The following is a 15759-nucleotide window of genomic DNA, read 5'->3' as shown; positions in this document are numbered from 1 at the left end:
TCACAAAAATAGATGGGTGCTGGTTAAATTGTCATTTATATGAATGGAGTCAATTTGGAGTGGCAGTTTTTTCCCCTGTGAGCACGGATAGGTTTTAGCGGAACTGCAGGAAAGGACATGGAGTGCTGGAACGGTGTGCGGGATTTTCCAACCGCTCAACTCTGCTCACATGCTCTGGTGGATACGCATTACAGCCAGGGCAAGTACTGTAGAATAGATTGTTCACTTTAATCTGTGTGTGAGAACACCAGGCCTTCATTCGAAACACAAGAGGAAAAAGACACAGAGAAAAGCAACCTGTACAAATAATGAGTGAAGGAATTGTACAAGAGTGGTGTAAACACATATACATATTAACAAATATTCCATGATCATCATAATCAATAGTATAGCCCAATCTCTTATCAACAATACTAGTCTTTGACTTGAAAAACCAACACAGTAGCCTGCCCAAACCATTATCATTTTTATGTTCTGAAAACCATAATAACCATTACAGTAATCATGACCTATAGTTGAAAATGTCCCTAATGGCACCCTATTCCCTTAATAGTGCACTACTTTTGACCAGGGCCCATAGGGATCAGGTCAAAAGTAGTGAATGATATAGGGAATAGGGCACCATTTGGAACAGGCACGATTAGACCCTCTTAAAACCCTTGACACAGGGGTGTTAGGAGTGTTGCAGTCCTGTATGTCACCCCATCTCCCACCTCTGTCCTCTTATTTCCTGTGCCTCTCTTCTACCCATCTTCCAACAGCACAGCACGGCTCAATCTTTGGTGAACAGTCCGTTGTTGTTGATGTTTATTTCTGTTGCTAATTTCACAACGCGCTGTGCTTAAAGGGTCAAAGGTATCGCCCTTGGACACACTCACAGTAGATCTCGTCTGTTCGTTTACTTTTGCACAAAGTCTTTAAAAAAAAAAACAGCCTCGAGATTCTATTGTTGCTGCACTTTTTTGCGTTTTGTAGATTTTTAATACACATTTAAGTTATATTAAAACAAAAAAAAATGACTATGCGCTTTTCTCTTCCCCTCCATTCTTCCCTCGTCCCCCTCTTCCTCATCCGACTTGGGTGACAATCCTTTCACCCCTGTTTGTTTTCCACCCAGTCAGAGAGATACCAATGCATCTTTCCCCTCAGTTTCTTTCACGCTCTCTCAACAGACAGTCTTCTCTGGCCCGTCCATGTCCATTGAGTCAGTGGTTTTCAGGGAGTCAGAGACAGACATCCCCCCCCTCAGCTGAGCTCGAAGCCTGCGGAGGACTCGATGGCGTACAGCAACTTGTTCCTCATCAGGTGCTGGTCGCAGAACTCGGGCAGCTTGAGCAGGTTCATGCAGGTGGAGGCCGTGGGCAGGCGCTCCAGGTCGTTCCCCCCGTTATGGATGCAGAAGGCTGGGTACAGCTCCTGGAAACACAGTGGGGAGAACCTTGTCAAACGAGATTCAGAGGGTAAACGGACAAAGTTTTTATGAATAACCTAAGATAGACTGCGGCCTATCGTTTCCAATGGGAGCAAATTAATTATAGAAGGCAGAACAAGGAGTTGAGCAGAGTCAAGCACAAGCTAGCGAGATTCAATTAGAGTGTTCTAGCATGTATTTGCACATTTCCGTTAGGGAACGCCTACTCTTTGAAGTGCGCGTGTGCAATAACTCAATTCACCCTTGTACTCCTAAACAACACGCAGTTTAGAAACTTTGGCAAAGGGATAAGTCTACAAAACTTAGTACCGGCTGTTCATAACAAGGTTCTAGTTTGGGGAACAGAAAACTGTATGTAGATCAAATGTTTCATCCATTACAGAATTAGCAGAATGTCGGCCAAAATCCATCTCGCTCCACCATCTCCCACCGCCGGCCACTGGGCTTCCTCTCATCGCCCTTTTTGGTGGCGAGTGGAAATGCTAACCGGATGTTTTAGATTCACACATCCGGTGAAACAACCGTCTCATTGTTCTATCTGTGCCACGAAGCTATCTCTATACATTCAATTTATCCAATTGAGGTACAACACATTAGGCACAACACTTCTTATATAAACAAGAGTTTTTCTTGACAAAAACAATTACACAAGAGTTGTGGACACTTTTATGCCGACAGACTTGCTGTTATCAAAAATATCTGTTGTATTACAACCATTGTTTTAGTTGTAGAACCTAAGTGTGTACGGGGCCCCAAAAAAATGACAGAATCATTCAGTTACAGAAAGACAGACTGAAATACAACAAGCTGAACAGAGTTCAGGATAATTGAAGGATAATTGAAGACCAACAGTGCGATACCAGCATCGTGATATATATATTTTTGGGGGATATTTTGTCCATGGCAAAAATGAAACCACGAAGCAGACCAAAATCTGCATGTAAATTATTGTGTTGCTATAGCTTGGGAAAATAAATACATGTGACTCTAGACGACAACGTAACAATGTTTGTTTCCAGTAGGTTTTGTTTTCCTAAAGAAGTTAAAATCAGCTTCGTGTTTTGTTTCCTTGCCACGATACTAACGAGTATCGCGTTACTGGTATCGTCCCGGCCCAACCAGACAGAAAGACATGGATCATCTGATGTCACCGATGATGATCATCATATCCCGGGCAATTCTAATTAAGCCATAAATGTCGAGCGACATCAGGGAATAAATGTGATAGGACGTGACGTTAAGTGTTTAGCTAATTCAGCGTGGATATAAAGTAAAAATAGGCTGTCGATGTTTGAAGGAGACACTTCCCCACTGGTAGCCTTTTGGATTGGGTACTGAGCAAGAGCAGCGAATGGTCACTTCATGTTGTCTATCTGGCACTTTTCAAATGACGCTTTCTGGTGATGAGGCCAGGCCACCTCATCTCCACCCACATCACCAAGGCCAAGACACTGTCTGTGTCCCAAATGGAACGTTATTCCCTATATAGTGCACTACTTTTGAACAGAGCCCTATGTTTCTCCCTATGGTCCCTGGTCAAAAGTAGTGCACTATATAGGGAATAGGGTGCCATTTGGAGCGCAACCACTGACGGTTTCCATCATAATCCACAGGAAACATCCTCTCTGTTTCTAACGTCCTGCCGCTCTACAGCAATTAATTCATCCTGCTATTTAAAGATTAGGAGTGTGGCGTGTGGGGTTCAGCGCCTGTACGAGCCCGGTTAAATGGTTCTGGGGGGCTCTGCGGTAACGACACAATTTTTCGGACAATTACCGTATTAAACTATCGTTGCTTATTGAGAAAGTGTCATTACAGGAACGATCATTCGGGAAAAAAGGCTCTCCATCATCTTTTTTAAATGGCTTCTCCTGACAGAGCTATTTCTCCGCTAATGAATCCTTGGACATTTACGGCAGCTAATTAAGGCTGGGCTAGCACGGGCCCAGGGTTAGGGTCAAGGGCCGCTCCCCGCCCCACCAATCACCATGATCCCCCCCCCCCCCTCTGGCCTGGGGAGGAGACGGCACATCCACACACTCCCCAAAGTCAAATTCATTAAACTGGGGGGGGGGGGGGCTCTCCAGCCCTCCTGCCTGAGCCACCGAGGGAGATTTTTAGGAGCGTTCCCATCTGTACCCTCCTCTCCCCGCTGTGGGAGCACTTAAGTATTCTTAACTAACGACGGCAATAAACAGTAATAAAACCAATCATATGACAATTACAGCTTCTGGTAATCCTAAGTAAGGCGTATAAAAATACTAATGGATTTCGGCAGCGGTCTTCTCCTTTCTATTTCCAACTGTTTTAGTGTCTCTCTAAATCAAGTCATTAGGAAAGTGAAACGGCTCTCGATTGGAGGAATCATCAGCTGATGACACAGCAATGGTAATTCCAATAAACGCAATTCCACCATTTCAGCACAAGTTTCAGCTCTTGGCTGAAGTCTTTTTGGAAACAAACAGCTTTTGATGATGTTGCAGCAATGTTTTGGTGCTAGTTTTTGGGGGGCAGTGATTCAAAACAAGCATATTCTTCTGAGGTTATACCCTTTGCCCAAATAAAGACATCTAACAACATAAAACATACAGTGCCTCAGGAAAGTATTCAGACCCCTTCACTTTATTCACATTTTGTTACATTACAGCCTTATTCTAAAATCGATTAAATCGTTTTTTCCCCTCCTCAATTTACCCACAATACCCCCTAATGACAAAGCAAAAACAGGATTTTATAACATTTTGCAAATTTATTAAGAATAAAAAACAGAAATATAACATTTAAATAAGTATTCAGACCCTTTACTCAGTACTTTGTTGAAGCACCTTTGGCTGCGATTACAGCCTCGAGTATTCTTGGGTATGACGCTACAAGCTTGGCAAACCTGTATTTGGGGAGTTTCTCCCATTCTTCTCTGCAGATCCTCTCAAGCTCTGTCAGGTTGGATGGGGAGCGTCGCTGCACAGCTATTTTCAGGTCTCTCCAGAGATGTTCGATCGGGTTCAAGTCCGGGCTCTGGATGGAGACTTTTCCCCGGAGTGTCTCCTGTGTTATCTTGGCAGTGTGCTTAGGGTCGTTGTCCTGTTGGAGGGTGAACCTTTGCCCCAGTCTGAGGTCCTGAGCGCTCTGGAGCAGGTTTTCATAAAGAATCTCTCTGTACTTTGCTCCCTCGATCCTGACTAGTCTCCCATTCCCTACCGCTGAGGAGTGGCTTCGGTCTGGCCACTCTACCATAAAGGCCTGATTGGTGGAGTGCTGCAGAGATGCTTGTCCTTCTGGAAGGATCTCCCATCTCCACAGAGGAACTCGGGAGCTCTGTCAGAGTGACCATCTTGTTCTTGGTCACCTCCCTGACCAAGGCCCTTTTCCACTGATTGCTCAGTCTTGGTGGTTCCAAACTTCTTCCAATTAAGAATGATGGAGGCCACTGTGTTCTTGGAGACCTTCAATGTTGCAGAATGTTTTTGGTACCCTTCCCCAGATCTGTGCCTCGGAGCTATATGGACAATGCCATCGACCTCATGGCTTGGTTTATGCTCTGACATGCCCTCTAGGACACCTACAGCACCCGATGTCACTGGAAGGCCAAAATTATCATCAAGGACATCAACCACCCAAGCCACTGCCTGTTCACCCCGCTATCATCCAGAAGGCGAGGTCAGTACAGGTGCATCAAAGCTGGGACCGAGAGACTGAAAAACAGCTTCTATCTCAAGGCCATCAGACTGTTAAATAGCCATCACTAGCACAGAGGCTGCTGCCTATAAACATAGACTTGAAATCACTGGCCACTTTAATAAATGGAACACTAGTCTTTAATAATGTTTACATATTTTGCATTACTCATCTCATATGTATAAACTGTATTCTATTCTACTGTATCTTAGTCTATGCCGCTCTGACATTGCTCGTCCATATATTTATATATTCTTAATTCCATTCCTTTACTTAGATTTGTGTGTATTGTTATGAAATTGTTAGATATTACTTGTTAGATATTACTGCACTGTCGGAGCTAGAAACACAAGCATTTAGCTACACCCGCAATAACATCTGCTAAACACGTGTATGTGACCAATACAATTTGATTTAATTTGACCTTATATAGACAGGTGTGTGTCTTTCCAAATCATGTCCAACCAATTGAATTTACCACAGGTGGACTCCAATCAAGTTGTAGAAACATCTCAAGGATGATCAATGGAAACAGGATGCAACTGAGCTCAATTTGGAGTCTCATAGCAAAGGGTCTGTATACTTATGTAAATAAGGTATATGTTTTTCAATATTAATACATTTACAAAAATTTATAAAAACCTGTTTTTGCTTTGTCATTATGGGGTATTGTGTGTAGATTGATGAGAAGCATTTTTTTTTTTTTTTTTTAAATCAATTTTAGAATAAGGCTGTAACACAACAAAATGTGGAAAAAGTCAAGGGTCTGAAAACTTTCTGAATGCACTGTATGCCTTTATTTTGTGTGTGAAACTAACGTCCCTCCCCATTTCTCATCGAGGTCAAACAGGAGCCAACAGTGCAAACGTTCACCGTGCCGCCGGCTTAGTCTGACACCAACGTCAATATTTGTCCGCCGGGTGATACCTGCCAACCGAGCACACGCCCAAACGGTCGGGCAAAGGGCTCAAATTGACTTATAATCCAGAGGAGGGTTGTGAACCGCAGTGAGCGGGTATAGGAGATAAGCATGAGCTAGGGAGCATTATGAGTCTTATCACCGAGCTTCATTTGAAAAGGATCATCGGAGGGAGTTATCAGGCCAGGCATTTTCATTACATGCCCATTACAACAGTGAACACTCCCTAGTGCTGGACTTAGTCTTGGGTTGTGTCCTAAATGGCACCCTATTACCTATAATATATAGTGCACTACTTTTAGTCAAAAATATAGGGTGTAATTTGGACTCTCACAGTCTTTGGTTGAACTCCTGATGGCGCCGGCTACAATCAACACAGTCTATAATACCAGACAGAGGGTAGAGGGTAGAAAAGAGGGTCAGAAAAAAAAGAAGAAAAAAAAACAGACGTAATGAACTTTCGGTCAACCCTCACCTTGAAGCCCAGGAGGGGAGGCCGCGAGCAACTGGTGACAAACTTGAGCAGCTTGCGTTTCTCTTCATCGGTGAAGCTTTCCACCACCTCCCAGAAGATGGTAATGACAGGGTGAGTGGCAGTGTAACCACCTGGTGAAGAGAAAGAGAAATGATAATCTGACACACCTGGGTTTTTATTCTTAAAAAAAACAAACACCCGTAAACCGAGTGAATCTACTGGTCTGACAGACGTAGCTGTCACATTGTTTGTGTTGTTTAAGACTCATGATGCAGCCATGCCATCTCGACTACCACCCATTCAACAAACACATTACTCTTTAGAGCGCAACCGTATGCCGTGGCTAGGCCACCTGTCCCATGAAGTTGGCAAGAGAGCTTGACAATTAGCTCTATGGAAATCCTCCTGACTTTACAGCACATTAAATGGTCAAAGTAATCACTACTACTAGAAACTGACTATCACTGAGTATTAATGAGTATAACTTCAATATCATTTTCACCATTATGGCAGAGCCTAAATAGTTTTGTTTCTTAAAATAAACTAATACAAACCATCCATAATGTGATCATACCTGAATAGCTTGTTTCTTAAAATAAAATTGTACAAACCATCCATAATGTAATCTTACCTGAGTAGTTTTGTTTCTTTAAATAAAATTGTACAAACCATCCATAATGTGATCTTACCTGAGTAGTTTTGTTTCTTTAAATAAAATTGTACAAACCATCCATAATGTGATCATACCTGAGTAGTTTGTAAACGTCTTCAGGTCGTCAAGACAAATGGGTACATGAGCTCCAGATATCAACACCTGTAGTGGGAAAGCAAAGATCAATGAAGAAAATGTTTAAATGTATATTTACGTGTGCATGTTTGTAAAAGTAATGTGAATTGACTTGCAACATTCTGGTAACTTTCCCAAAATTAGACGTTTTCCAGAAATCCTCGGGATTTTGCAAACCTAATGAATATCCTTGACGTTACCTGGATCTCCTGCTGGTCAAACATGCGCAGCCACTCCAGGTTGACCACGTTGGCCAGGCCCTGTCTGAAGGCCAGGCAGTGGGGCCTGATCTGTTTGTTGAGTCGGTAATCTGCCACTAAATGGATATACGCTATCCTGTTGGCCGTGGACACAGGGATGTCCTTCCCTCCCGGCTTCAGCTCAACCACCTGGAAGAAAGGCCCTGTCAGACATACAGGCATTTATCTCATATCCACGTAGAGGGCAACCAGGCGAGAGCCACCATATGTCACCCTCACACTTTACTTAGGGTATTACTTTCTCAATGCTCAAAACTTAAAAAGTCAAGAAATGTGTTCACCGGAAAGTGTCACTCCATGCAAAATATACATTTTATAGTGGAGCATGTAATATTATTGCGTCAAGACAAGCTCTTTAGGGTGTGTAGGCCCAGAGAGCATGATTGAAGGTACCAGTGGAGCAAGGGGAGAAGTCACTGATCAAGGGGCCTAGGGGCAGTGGTGTAAAATACTTTAAAGTACGACTTGTGTAGTTTTCTGGGGATATCTTTACTAATTATATTTTTTAACAGCTTTTACTTCACTACATTCCTTAAGAAAATGATGTCCTTTTTACTCGAAACATTTTCCCTGACACCTTAAAGTACTCGTTACAGTTTGAATGCTTAGCAGGACAGGAAAATGGTCCAATTCACACACTTCTCAAGACAACATCCCTGGTCATCCCTACTGCCTCTGATCTGGCGGACTCACTAAACACACATGCTTCGTTTGTAAATGATGTCTGAGTGTTGGAGTGTGCCGCTGGCTATACGTAAATTAAAAAACAAATAAGAAAATGGTGTCGTCTGGTTTGGGAATTTGAAATGATTTATACTTCTACTTTTGATACTTAAGTACATTTTAGAAATTACATTTACTTTTGATACTGAAGTATATTTAAAAACAAATACTTTTAGAATTTTACTCAAGTAGTATTTTACTGGGTGACTTTCACTTTTACTTGAGTCGTTTTCTATGATCAGCTATAGTTTTGAGTTTTGGGTGACAAAACCTGATCTATCTCCTTCCTGGAGGGTTTTGTATATTGGTTGAATGGTCTTGGAGGAGTAAGGACACATACCAAATAATCACAGTAAAATAATCCAGATCACTAAGGAACTTTTCTAATACTCTAAGATCAATATGTTCCCGAAAATCTGAAGTAGCCACCTTAATGAAAAAAGTAGCCAGTCAGGGGGGTGCGGGGGCATGCCCCCCCCTACAAAATCGATTAAAAAGTAAATTAAGTAGCTAACCACATAAGGGTTAGTAGCCAGCAGGCCCACTATCTGAGTTTCATTTTGTGTTTCTGATTATGTGCTAATGTCTGAGAATGATTGTCTTTATCTTGCTTGCTTTGGCTATCTTCCGAGGGCATATACGGGCCAGTCTGCCTCCGAGTGTGTGCCTTATCTCCCGCAAATTGTTTTCCGAATCGTATTTGGGATGCCCTATTTGCGACCGCGGGCTACACTGTAGCGCGACTGTTCAAGCCTGTTTAAAGAGGAGCTAATAAGAGAAGGTAAGGCCCTGAGCAAACAGGGGGAGCGGGTAGAGTGCTTAGCCCAGCCCGGGGTGACTGGTGAGGGTGACTTAGAGGGCAGTGAATAGACCTCTCTGTCTAAAAAAACAGGCTCAGACGTGCCAAAGAAGTAAAAGTCGTGCCTCTCAGGCGTGTTCTGAGAAAATTGCTTGTTGGCCAGCTTGGTAGAATGGTCAACAGAGAGCCTCCTATTCCCCGCGGCACGGCACCACTCAGGGCGAGAGCTGACAACGTGCTTTATCTCTCTCAGTGCCGAATACAGACAACGTGAGGGAAATTAATTATTAACACTACAGGAAGGGAAAAGGGAATGGCGAGAGGGACAGAATGACAAGGCCAGAGACACAGGCAGAAAAGAGGGATGGAGTCACAGGCAATCAAAGAGAGAGATGCTGTGATAATTCCTGCCTCCCCCCATCGACACACACACACACACACACACACACACACACACACACACACACACACACACACACACACACACACACACCCCACCCACCTGTGCCTCTCCCAAGTCGTTGTTGACGATGGTGAAGTTAAGTCCCAGGTCCTCCACGTCGTCCTCGTAGCTCTTGAGGAAGAGCAGGTTGCGGTACATCTCGGGGTCCAGCGAGGCCAAGTGGTGGATGTCCACGTCAGCACTGGTGCCCAGCAGCTTGGACAGGAAAAAGCTGGCAAACGGCAGCTCCACCAGCATGTTCTCATACAGGGCCTATAGGGAGAAACAAAGGTCATAGGTCAAGGTCAGAGATACAATCAGGTCAAAAGTCATGATAACATGATCCTGTGTGGCTCAGTTGTTAGAGCTTGGAGCTTTCAATGCCGGGATCGTGGGTTCGATTCCCGCTGGGGTCGCACATACGAAAATGTATGCACGCATGATTGTAAGTTGCTTTGGATAAAAGCATCTGCTAAATGGCATGACAAAAGGTACGTGGACATCTGCTCATCGAACATCTCATTCCAAAATTATGGGCATTAATATGGAGTTGGTCAACCCTTATAACAGCCTCCACTCTTCTGGGAAGGCTTTCCACTAGAAGAGTGGAACATTGCAGCAGAGACTTGTTTCCATTCAGCCACAAGATCATTATTGAGGTCGGGCACTGTTGGGCGTTTAGGCCTGGCTCGCAGTCGGCGTTTCAATTCATCCCAAAGGTGTTCTATGGGGTTGAGGTCAGGGCTCTGTGCAGGCAAGGCAAGTTCTTCCACACCGATCTCGACAAACCATTTCTGTACGGACCTCGCTTTGGTACGGGGTATTGTCATGCTGAAACAGGAAAAGGCCTTCCTCAAACTGTTGCCACAAAGTTGGAAGCACAGAATCGTCTAGGAAGTAATTGCATGATGTAGGGTTAAGGTTTCCCTTCACTGGAACTAAGGGGCCTAGCCCGATCCACAAAAAACAGCCCCAGACCATTATTCCTCCTCCCCCAAACTGTACAGTTGGCACTATGCATTCGGCAGGTAGCATTCTCCTGGTATCCACCAAACCCAGATGTTGAAGCGTGATTCATCACGCCAGAGAACGCGTTTCCACTGCTCCAGAGTCCTACGGCGGCAAGCTTTACACCACTCCAGCCGACGCTTGGCATTGCGCATTGTGATCTTAGGCTTGTGTGCGGCTGCTCGGCTATGGAAACTCATTTCATGAAGCGCCCGACGGACAGTTCTTGTGCTGATGTTGATTCCAGAGGCAATTTGGGACTCGGTAGTGAGTGTTGCAACCTAAGGACAGACGATTTTTACGCGCTATGGGCTTCAGCACTTGGCGGTTCCGTTCTGTGAGCTTGTGTGGCATAGCACATCGCAGCTGAGCTGTTGTTGCGCCTAGATGTTTCCATTTCACAATAACAGCACTTACAATTGACAGGGCCAGCTCTAACAGGGCATACATTTGAGGAACTGACTTGTTGGAAAGGTGTAATTGGGTGCCACGTTGAAAGTCACTGAGCTCTTCAGTAAGGCCATCCTACTGCCAATGTTGGTGTACAGAGAATGCATGGCTGTGTCCTCAATTTTATACACGGATGTGGCTAAAATAGCCAAATCCACTAATTTGTTGAAGGGGTGTCCACACATATACAGTTGAAGTCGGAAGTTTACATACAGCTTAGTCAAATACATTTAAACTCAGTTTTCACAATTCCTGACATTTAATCCGAGTAAAAATTCCCTGTCTTAGGTCAGTTAGGATCACCACTTTATGTTAAGAATGTGAAATGTCAGAATAATAGAAGAAAGAATGATTTATTTCAGCTTTTATTTATTTCATCACATTCCCAGTGGGTCAGAAGTTTACATACACTGAATTAGTATTTGGTAGCATTGCCTTTAAATTGCTGAACTTGGGTCAAACGTTTCATGTAGCCTTCCACAAGCTTCCCACAATAAGTTGGGTGAATTTTGGCCCATTCCTCCTGACAGAGCTGGTGTTGTCAGGATTGTAGGCCTCCTTGCTCGCACACGCTTTTTCAGTTCTGCCCACAGATTTTCTATAGGATTGAGGTCAGGGCTTTGTGATGGCCACTCCAATAATTTGACTTTGTTGTCCTTTTGCCACTACTTTGGAAGTATCATTGTCCATTTGGAAGACCATTTGCGACCAAGCTTTAACTTCCTGACTGATGTCTTGAGATGTTGCTTCAATATATCCACATAATTTCCCTTCTCATGATGCCATCTATTTTGTGAAGTGCACCAGTCCCTCCTGCAGCAAAGCACCCCCACAACATGATGCTGCCACCCCCGTGCTTCACGGTTGGGATGGTGTTCTTCGGCTTGCAAGCCTTCCCCTTTTTCCTCCAAACATAACGATGGTCATTATGACCAAACAGTTCTATTTTTGTTTCATCAGACCAGAGGAAATTTCTCAGAAAAGTACGATCTTTGTCCCCATGTGCAGTTGCAAACCGCGGTCTGGCTTTTTTATGGTGATTTTGGAGCAGTGGATTCTTCCTTGCCGAGCGGCCTTTCAGGTTATGTCGATATAGGACTCATTTTTACTGTGGATATAGATACGTTTGTACCTGTTTCCTCCAGTATCTTCACAAGGTCCTTTGCTGTTGTTCTGGGATTGATTTGCACTTTTCGCACCAAAGTACGTTCATCTCTAGGAGACAGAACGCGTCTCCTTACTGAGCAGGATGACGTGACGGCTGAGGAGTCCCATGTTGTTTATACTTGCTTACTATTGTTTGTACAGATGAACATGGTACCTTCAGGCGTTTGGAAATTGCTCCTAATGATGAACCAGACTTGTGGAGGTCTACAACTTTTTTTCTGAGGTCTTGGCTGATTTCTTTTGATTTTCCCATGATGTCAAGCAAAGTGGCACTGAGTTTGAAATACATCCACAGGTACACCTCCAATTGACTCAAATTATGTCAATTAGCCTATCAGAAGCTTCTAAAGCCATGACATCATTTTCTGGAATTTTCCAAGCTGTTTAAAGGCACAGTCAACTTAGTGTATGTAAACTTCTGACCCACTGGAATTGTGACACAGTGAATTACATACATACATAAATACATAAATACATACATACATACATACATACATACATACATACACACACACACACACTACTGTTCCGCAAAACACGAGTCTCAACGTCAACAGTGAAGAGGCAACTCCAGGATGCTGGCCTTCTAGGCAGAGTTGCAAAGGAAAAGCCATATCTCAGACTGGCCAATAAAAAGAAAAGATTAAGATGGGCAAAAGAACACAGACACTGGACAGTGGAATTCTGCTTAGAAGGCCAGCATCCCGGAGTCGCCTCTTCACTGCTGACGTTGAGACTGGTGTTTTGCGGGTACTATTTAATGAAGCTGCTAGTTGAGGACTTGTGAGGCGTCTGTTTCTCAAACTAGACACTCTAATGTACTTGTCCTCTTGCTCAGTTGTGCACCAGGGCCTCCCACTCCTCTTTCTATTCTGGTTAGAGCCAGTTTGCGCTGTTCTGTGAAGGGAGTAGTACACAGCGTTGTACGAGATCTTCAGTTTCTTGGAAATTTCTCACATGGAATAGCCTTCATTTCGCAGAACAAGAATAGATTGATAAGTTTCAGAAGAAAGTTCTTCGTTTCTGGCCATTTTGAGCCTGTAATCGAACCCACAAATGCTGATGCTCCAGATACTCAACTAGTCTAAAGAAGGCCAGTTGTATTGCTTCTTTAATCAGCGCAACAGTTTTCAGCTGTGCTAACATAATTGCAAAAGGGTTTTCTAATGATCAATTCGCCTTTTAAAATGATAAACTTGGATTAGCTAACACAACGTGCCATTGGAACACAGGAGTGCTGGTTGCTGATAATGGGCCTCTGTACGCTTATGTAGATATTCCATTCAAAATTTCCAGCTACAATGGTCATTTACAACATTAACAATGTCTACACTGTATTTCTGATCAATTTGATATTATTTTAATGGACAAAAAATGTGCTTTTCTTTCAAAAACAAGGACATTTCTAAGTGACCCCAAACCTTTGAACAGTAGTGTGTATATACAGTGGGGGGAACAAGTATTTGACACACTGCCGATTTTGCAGGTTTTCCTACTTACAAAGCATGTAGAGGTCTGTAATTTTTATCATAGGTACACTTCAACTGTGAGAGACGGAATCTAAAACAAAAATCTAGAAAATCACATTGTATGATACTGTATATAAACTCAGCAAAAAAAGAAACATCCTCTCACCGTCAACTGTGTTTTTTTCAGCAAACTTAACATGTGTAAATATTTGTATGAACATAACAAGATTCAACAACTGAGACCTAAACTGAAAGTTCCACAGACATGTGACTATCAGAAATGGAATAATGTGTCCCTGAACAATGGGGGGGGATCAAAATCAAAAGTAACAGTCAGTATCTGGTGTGGCCACCAGCTGCATTAAGTACTGCAGTGCATCTCCTCCTCATGGACTGCACCAGATTTGCCAGTTCTTTCTGTGAGATGTTACCCCCCTCTTCCACCAAGGCACCTGCAAGTTCCCGGACATTTCTGGGGGGAATGGCCCTATCCCTCACCCTCCGATCCAACAGGTCCCAGACGTGCTCAATGGGATTGAGATCTGGGCTCTTTGCTGGCCATGGCAGAACACTGACATTCCTGTCTTGCAGGAAATCACGCACAGAACGAGCAGTGTGGCTGGTGGCATTGTCATGCTGGAGGGTCATGTCAGGATGAGCCTGCAGGAAGGGTACCACATGAGGGAGGAGGATGTCTTCCCTGTAACACACAGACTTGAGATTGCCTGCAATGACAACAAGCTCAGTCCGATGATGCTGTGACACACTGCCCCAGACCATGACGGACCCTCCACCTCCAAATTGATCCCGCTCCAGAGTACAGGCCTCGATGTAATGCTCATTCCTTCGACGATAAACGCGAATCCAACCATCACCCCTGGTGAGACAAAAACACGACTCGTCAGTGAAGAGTACTTTTTGCCAGTCCTGTCTGGTCCAGCGACGGTGGGTTTGTGCCCAAAGGCAATGTTGTTGCCGGTGATGTCTGGTGAGGACCTGCCTTACAACAGGCCTACCTCAGTCCAGCCTCTCTCAGCCTATTGCGGACAGTCTGAGCACTGATGGAGGGATTGTGCGTTCCTGATGTAACTCGGGCAGTTGTTGCTGCCATCCTGTACCTGTCCCGCAGGTATAATGTTCGGATGTACCGATCCTGTGTAGGTGTTGTTACACGTGGTCTGCCACTGCGAGGACGATTAGCTGTCCGTTCTGTCTCCCTGTAGCGCTGTCTTAGGCGTCTCACAGTACGGACACTGCAATTTATGGCCCTGGCCACATCTGCAGTCCTCATGCCTCCTTGCAGCATGCCTAAGGCATGTTCACGCAGATGAGCAGGAACCCTGGGCATCTTTCTTTTGGTGTTTTTCAGAGTCAGTAGAAAGGCCTCTTTAGTGTCCAAAGTTTTCATAACTGTGACCTTAATTGCCTACCGTCTGTAAGCTGTTAGTGTCTTAACGACCGTTCCACAGGTGCATGTTCATTAATTGTTTATGGTTCATTGAACAAGCATGGGAAACCCTTTACAATGAAGATCTGTGAAGTTATTTGGATTTTTACGAATTATCTTTGAAAGACAGGGTCCTGAAAAAGGGACGTTTCTTTTTTTGCTGAGTTTATATATTATGTGTTATGATAAAAATTTGGTAATGATAAAGTCATACAAATCAGGCTAGCATAAAAACCTCAACAGAACAGTGAACAGAAGAATCAATCAATACAACAATGGATATTGGTGAGAGAGCCATCTTTGCTGTTTGCAATTAAAAACCGAGATTAAAAGACTGACCGGAACATCAGATAAAGAAGCGATAAGAAAGTAAATCAGTTCACATCGGTGCAAGAGCACAAAACAAGAACACAATCTGTCTAAAACACACAGGCCTTAATCCGCCTGCCTCAAACTTTATAAATGTCAATTCTCACCTTGACCTGGGCTGCCATTAAGAACCTTGGCCGAGCAGGTGACTCATAAAACCGGGAGCTAATGTACTGGAATAGTCCTAAAAAAAAGAGCCCATTCCAGGCATTAAAATATACAGGTCCTTATAAATGATTGCACTAAAAACCCTGACCACATCAGCTAAATGGATTATAAATCTAGGCCATTTCCATAATGCATGCATCTTTAACATACAGGCAGGCATAAATCAGGG

General features: G+C 43.7%; 1 protein-coding gene across 2 annotated transcripts in view; it reads right to left on the bottom strand.

Moving 5' to 3' along the window:
- Positions 1-204: 204 nt before the first annotated feature.
- Positions 205-15759, bottom strand: part of ube3c (ubiquitin protein ligase E3C) — a 42483-nt gene continuing 26928 nt past the window's right edge. Inside the window, exons 20-24 of one of the 2 annotated variants that reach the window (XM_038997899.1) lie at positions 9573-9785; positions 7489-7677; positions 7249-7315; positions 6502-6632; positions 205-1416 (exon numbers count right to left, since the gene is read on the bottom strand). In XM_038997899.1, the coding sequence (XP_038853827.1) occupies positions 1246-1416; positions 6502-6632; positions 7249-7315; positions 7489-7677; positions 9573-9785 (771 nt within the window). In that variant the 3' untranslated portion in view covers positions 205-1245. Of the gene's footprint in view, positions 1417-6501; positions 6633-7248; positions 7316-7488; positions 7692-9572; positions 9786-15759 lie in introns of those variants that run through there. The other variant, XM_038997900.1, reaches the window with a different exon arrangement.

This window comes from Salvelinus namaycush, chromosome 7 (genome assembly GCF_016432855.1).
Source record: "Salvelinus namaycush isolate Seneca chromosome 7, SaNama_1.0, whole genome shotgun sequence".
Classification (NCBI taxonomy): Eukaryota; Metazoa; Chordata; class Actinopteri; order Salmoniformes; family Salmonidae; genus Salvelinus; species Salvelinus namaycush.
The sequence above is the reverse complement of the archived record's forward strand: the minus strand, read 5'-3'. Positions and strand labels throughout refer to the sequence as shown.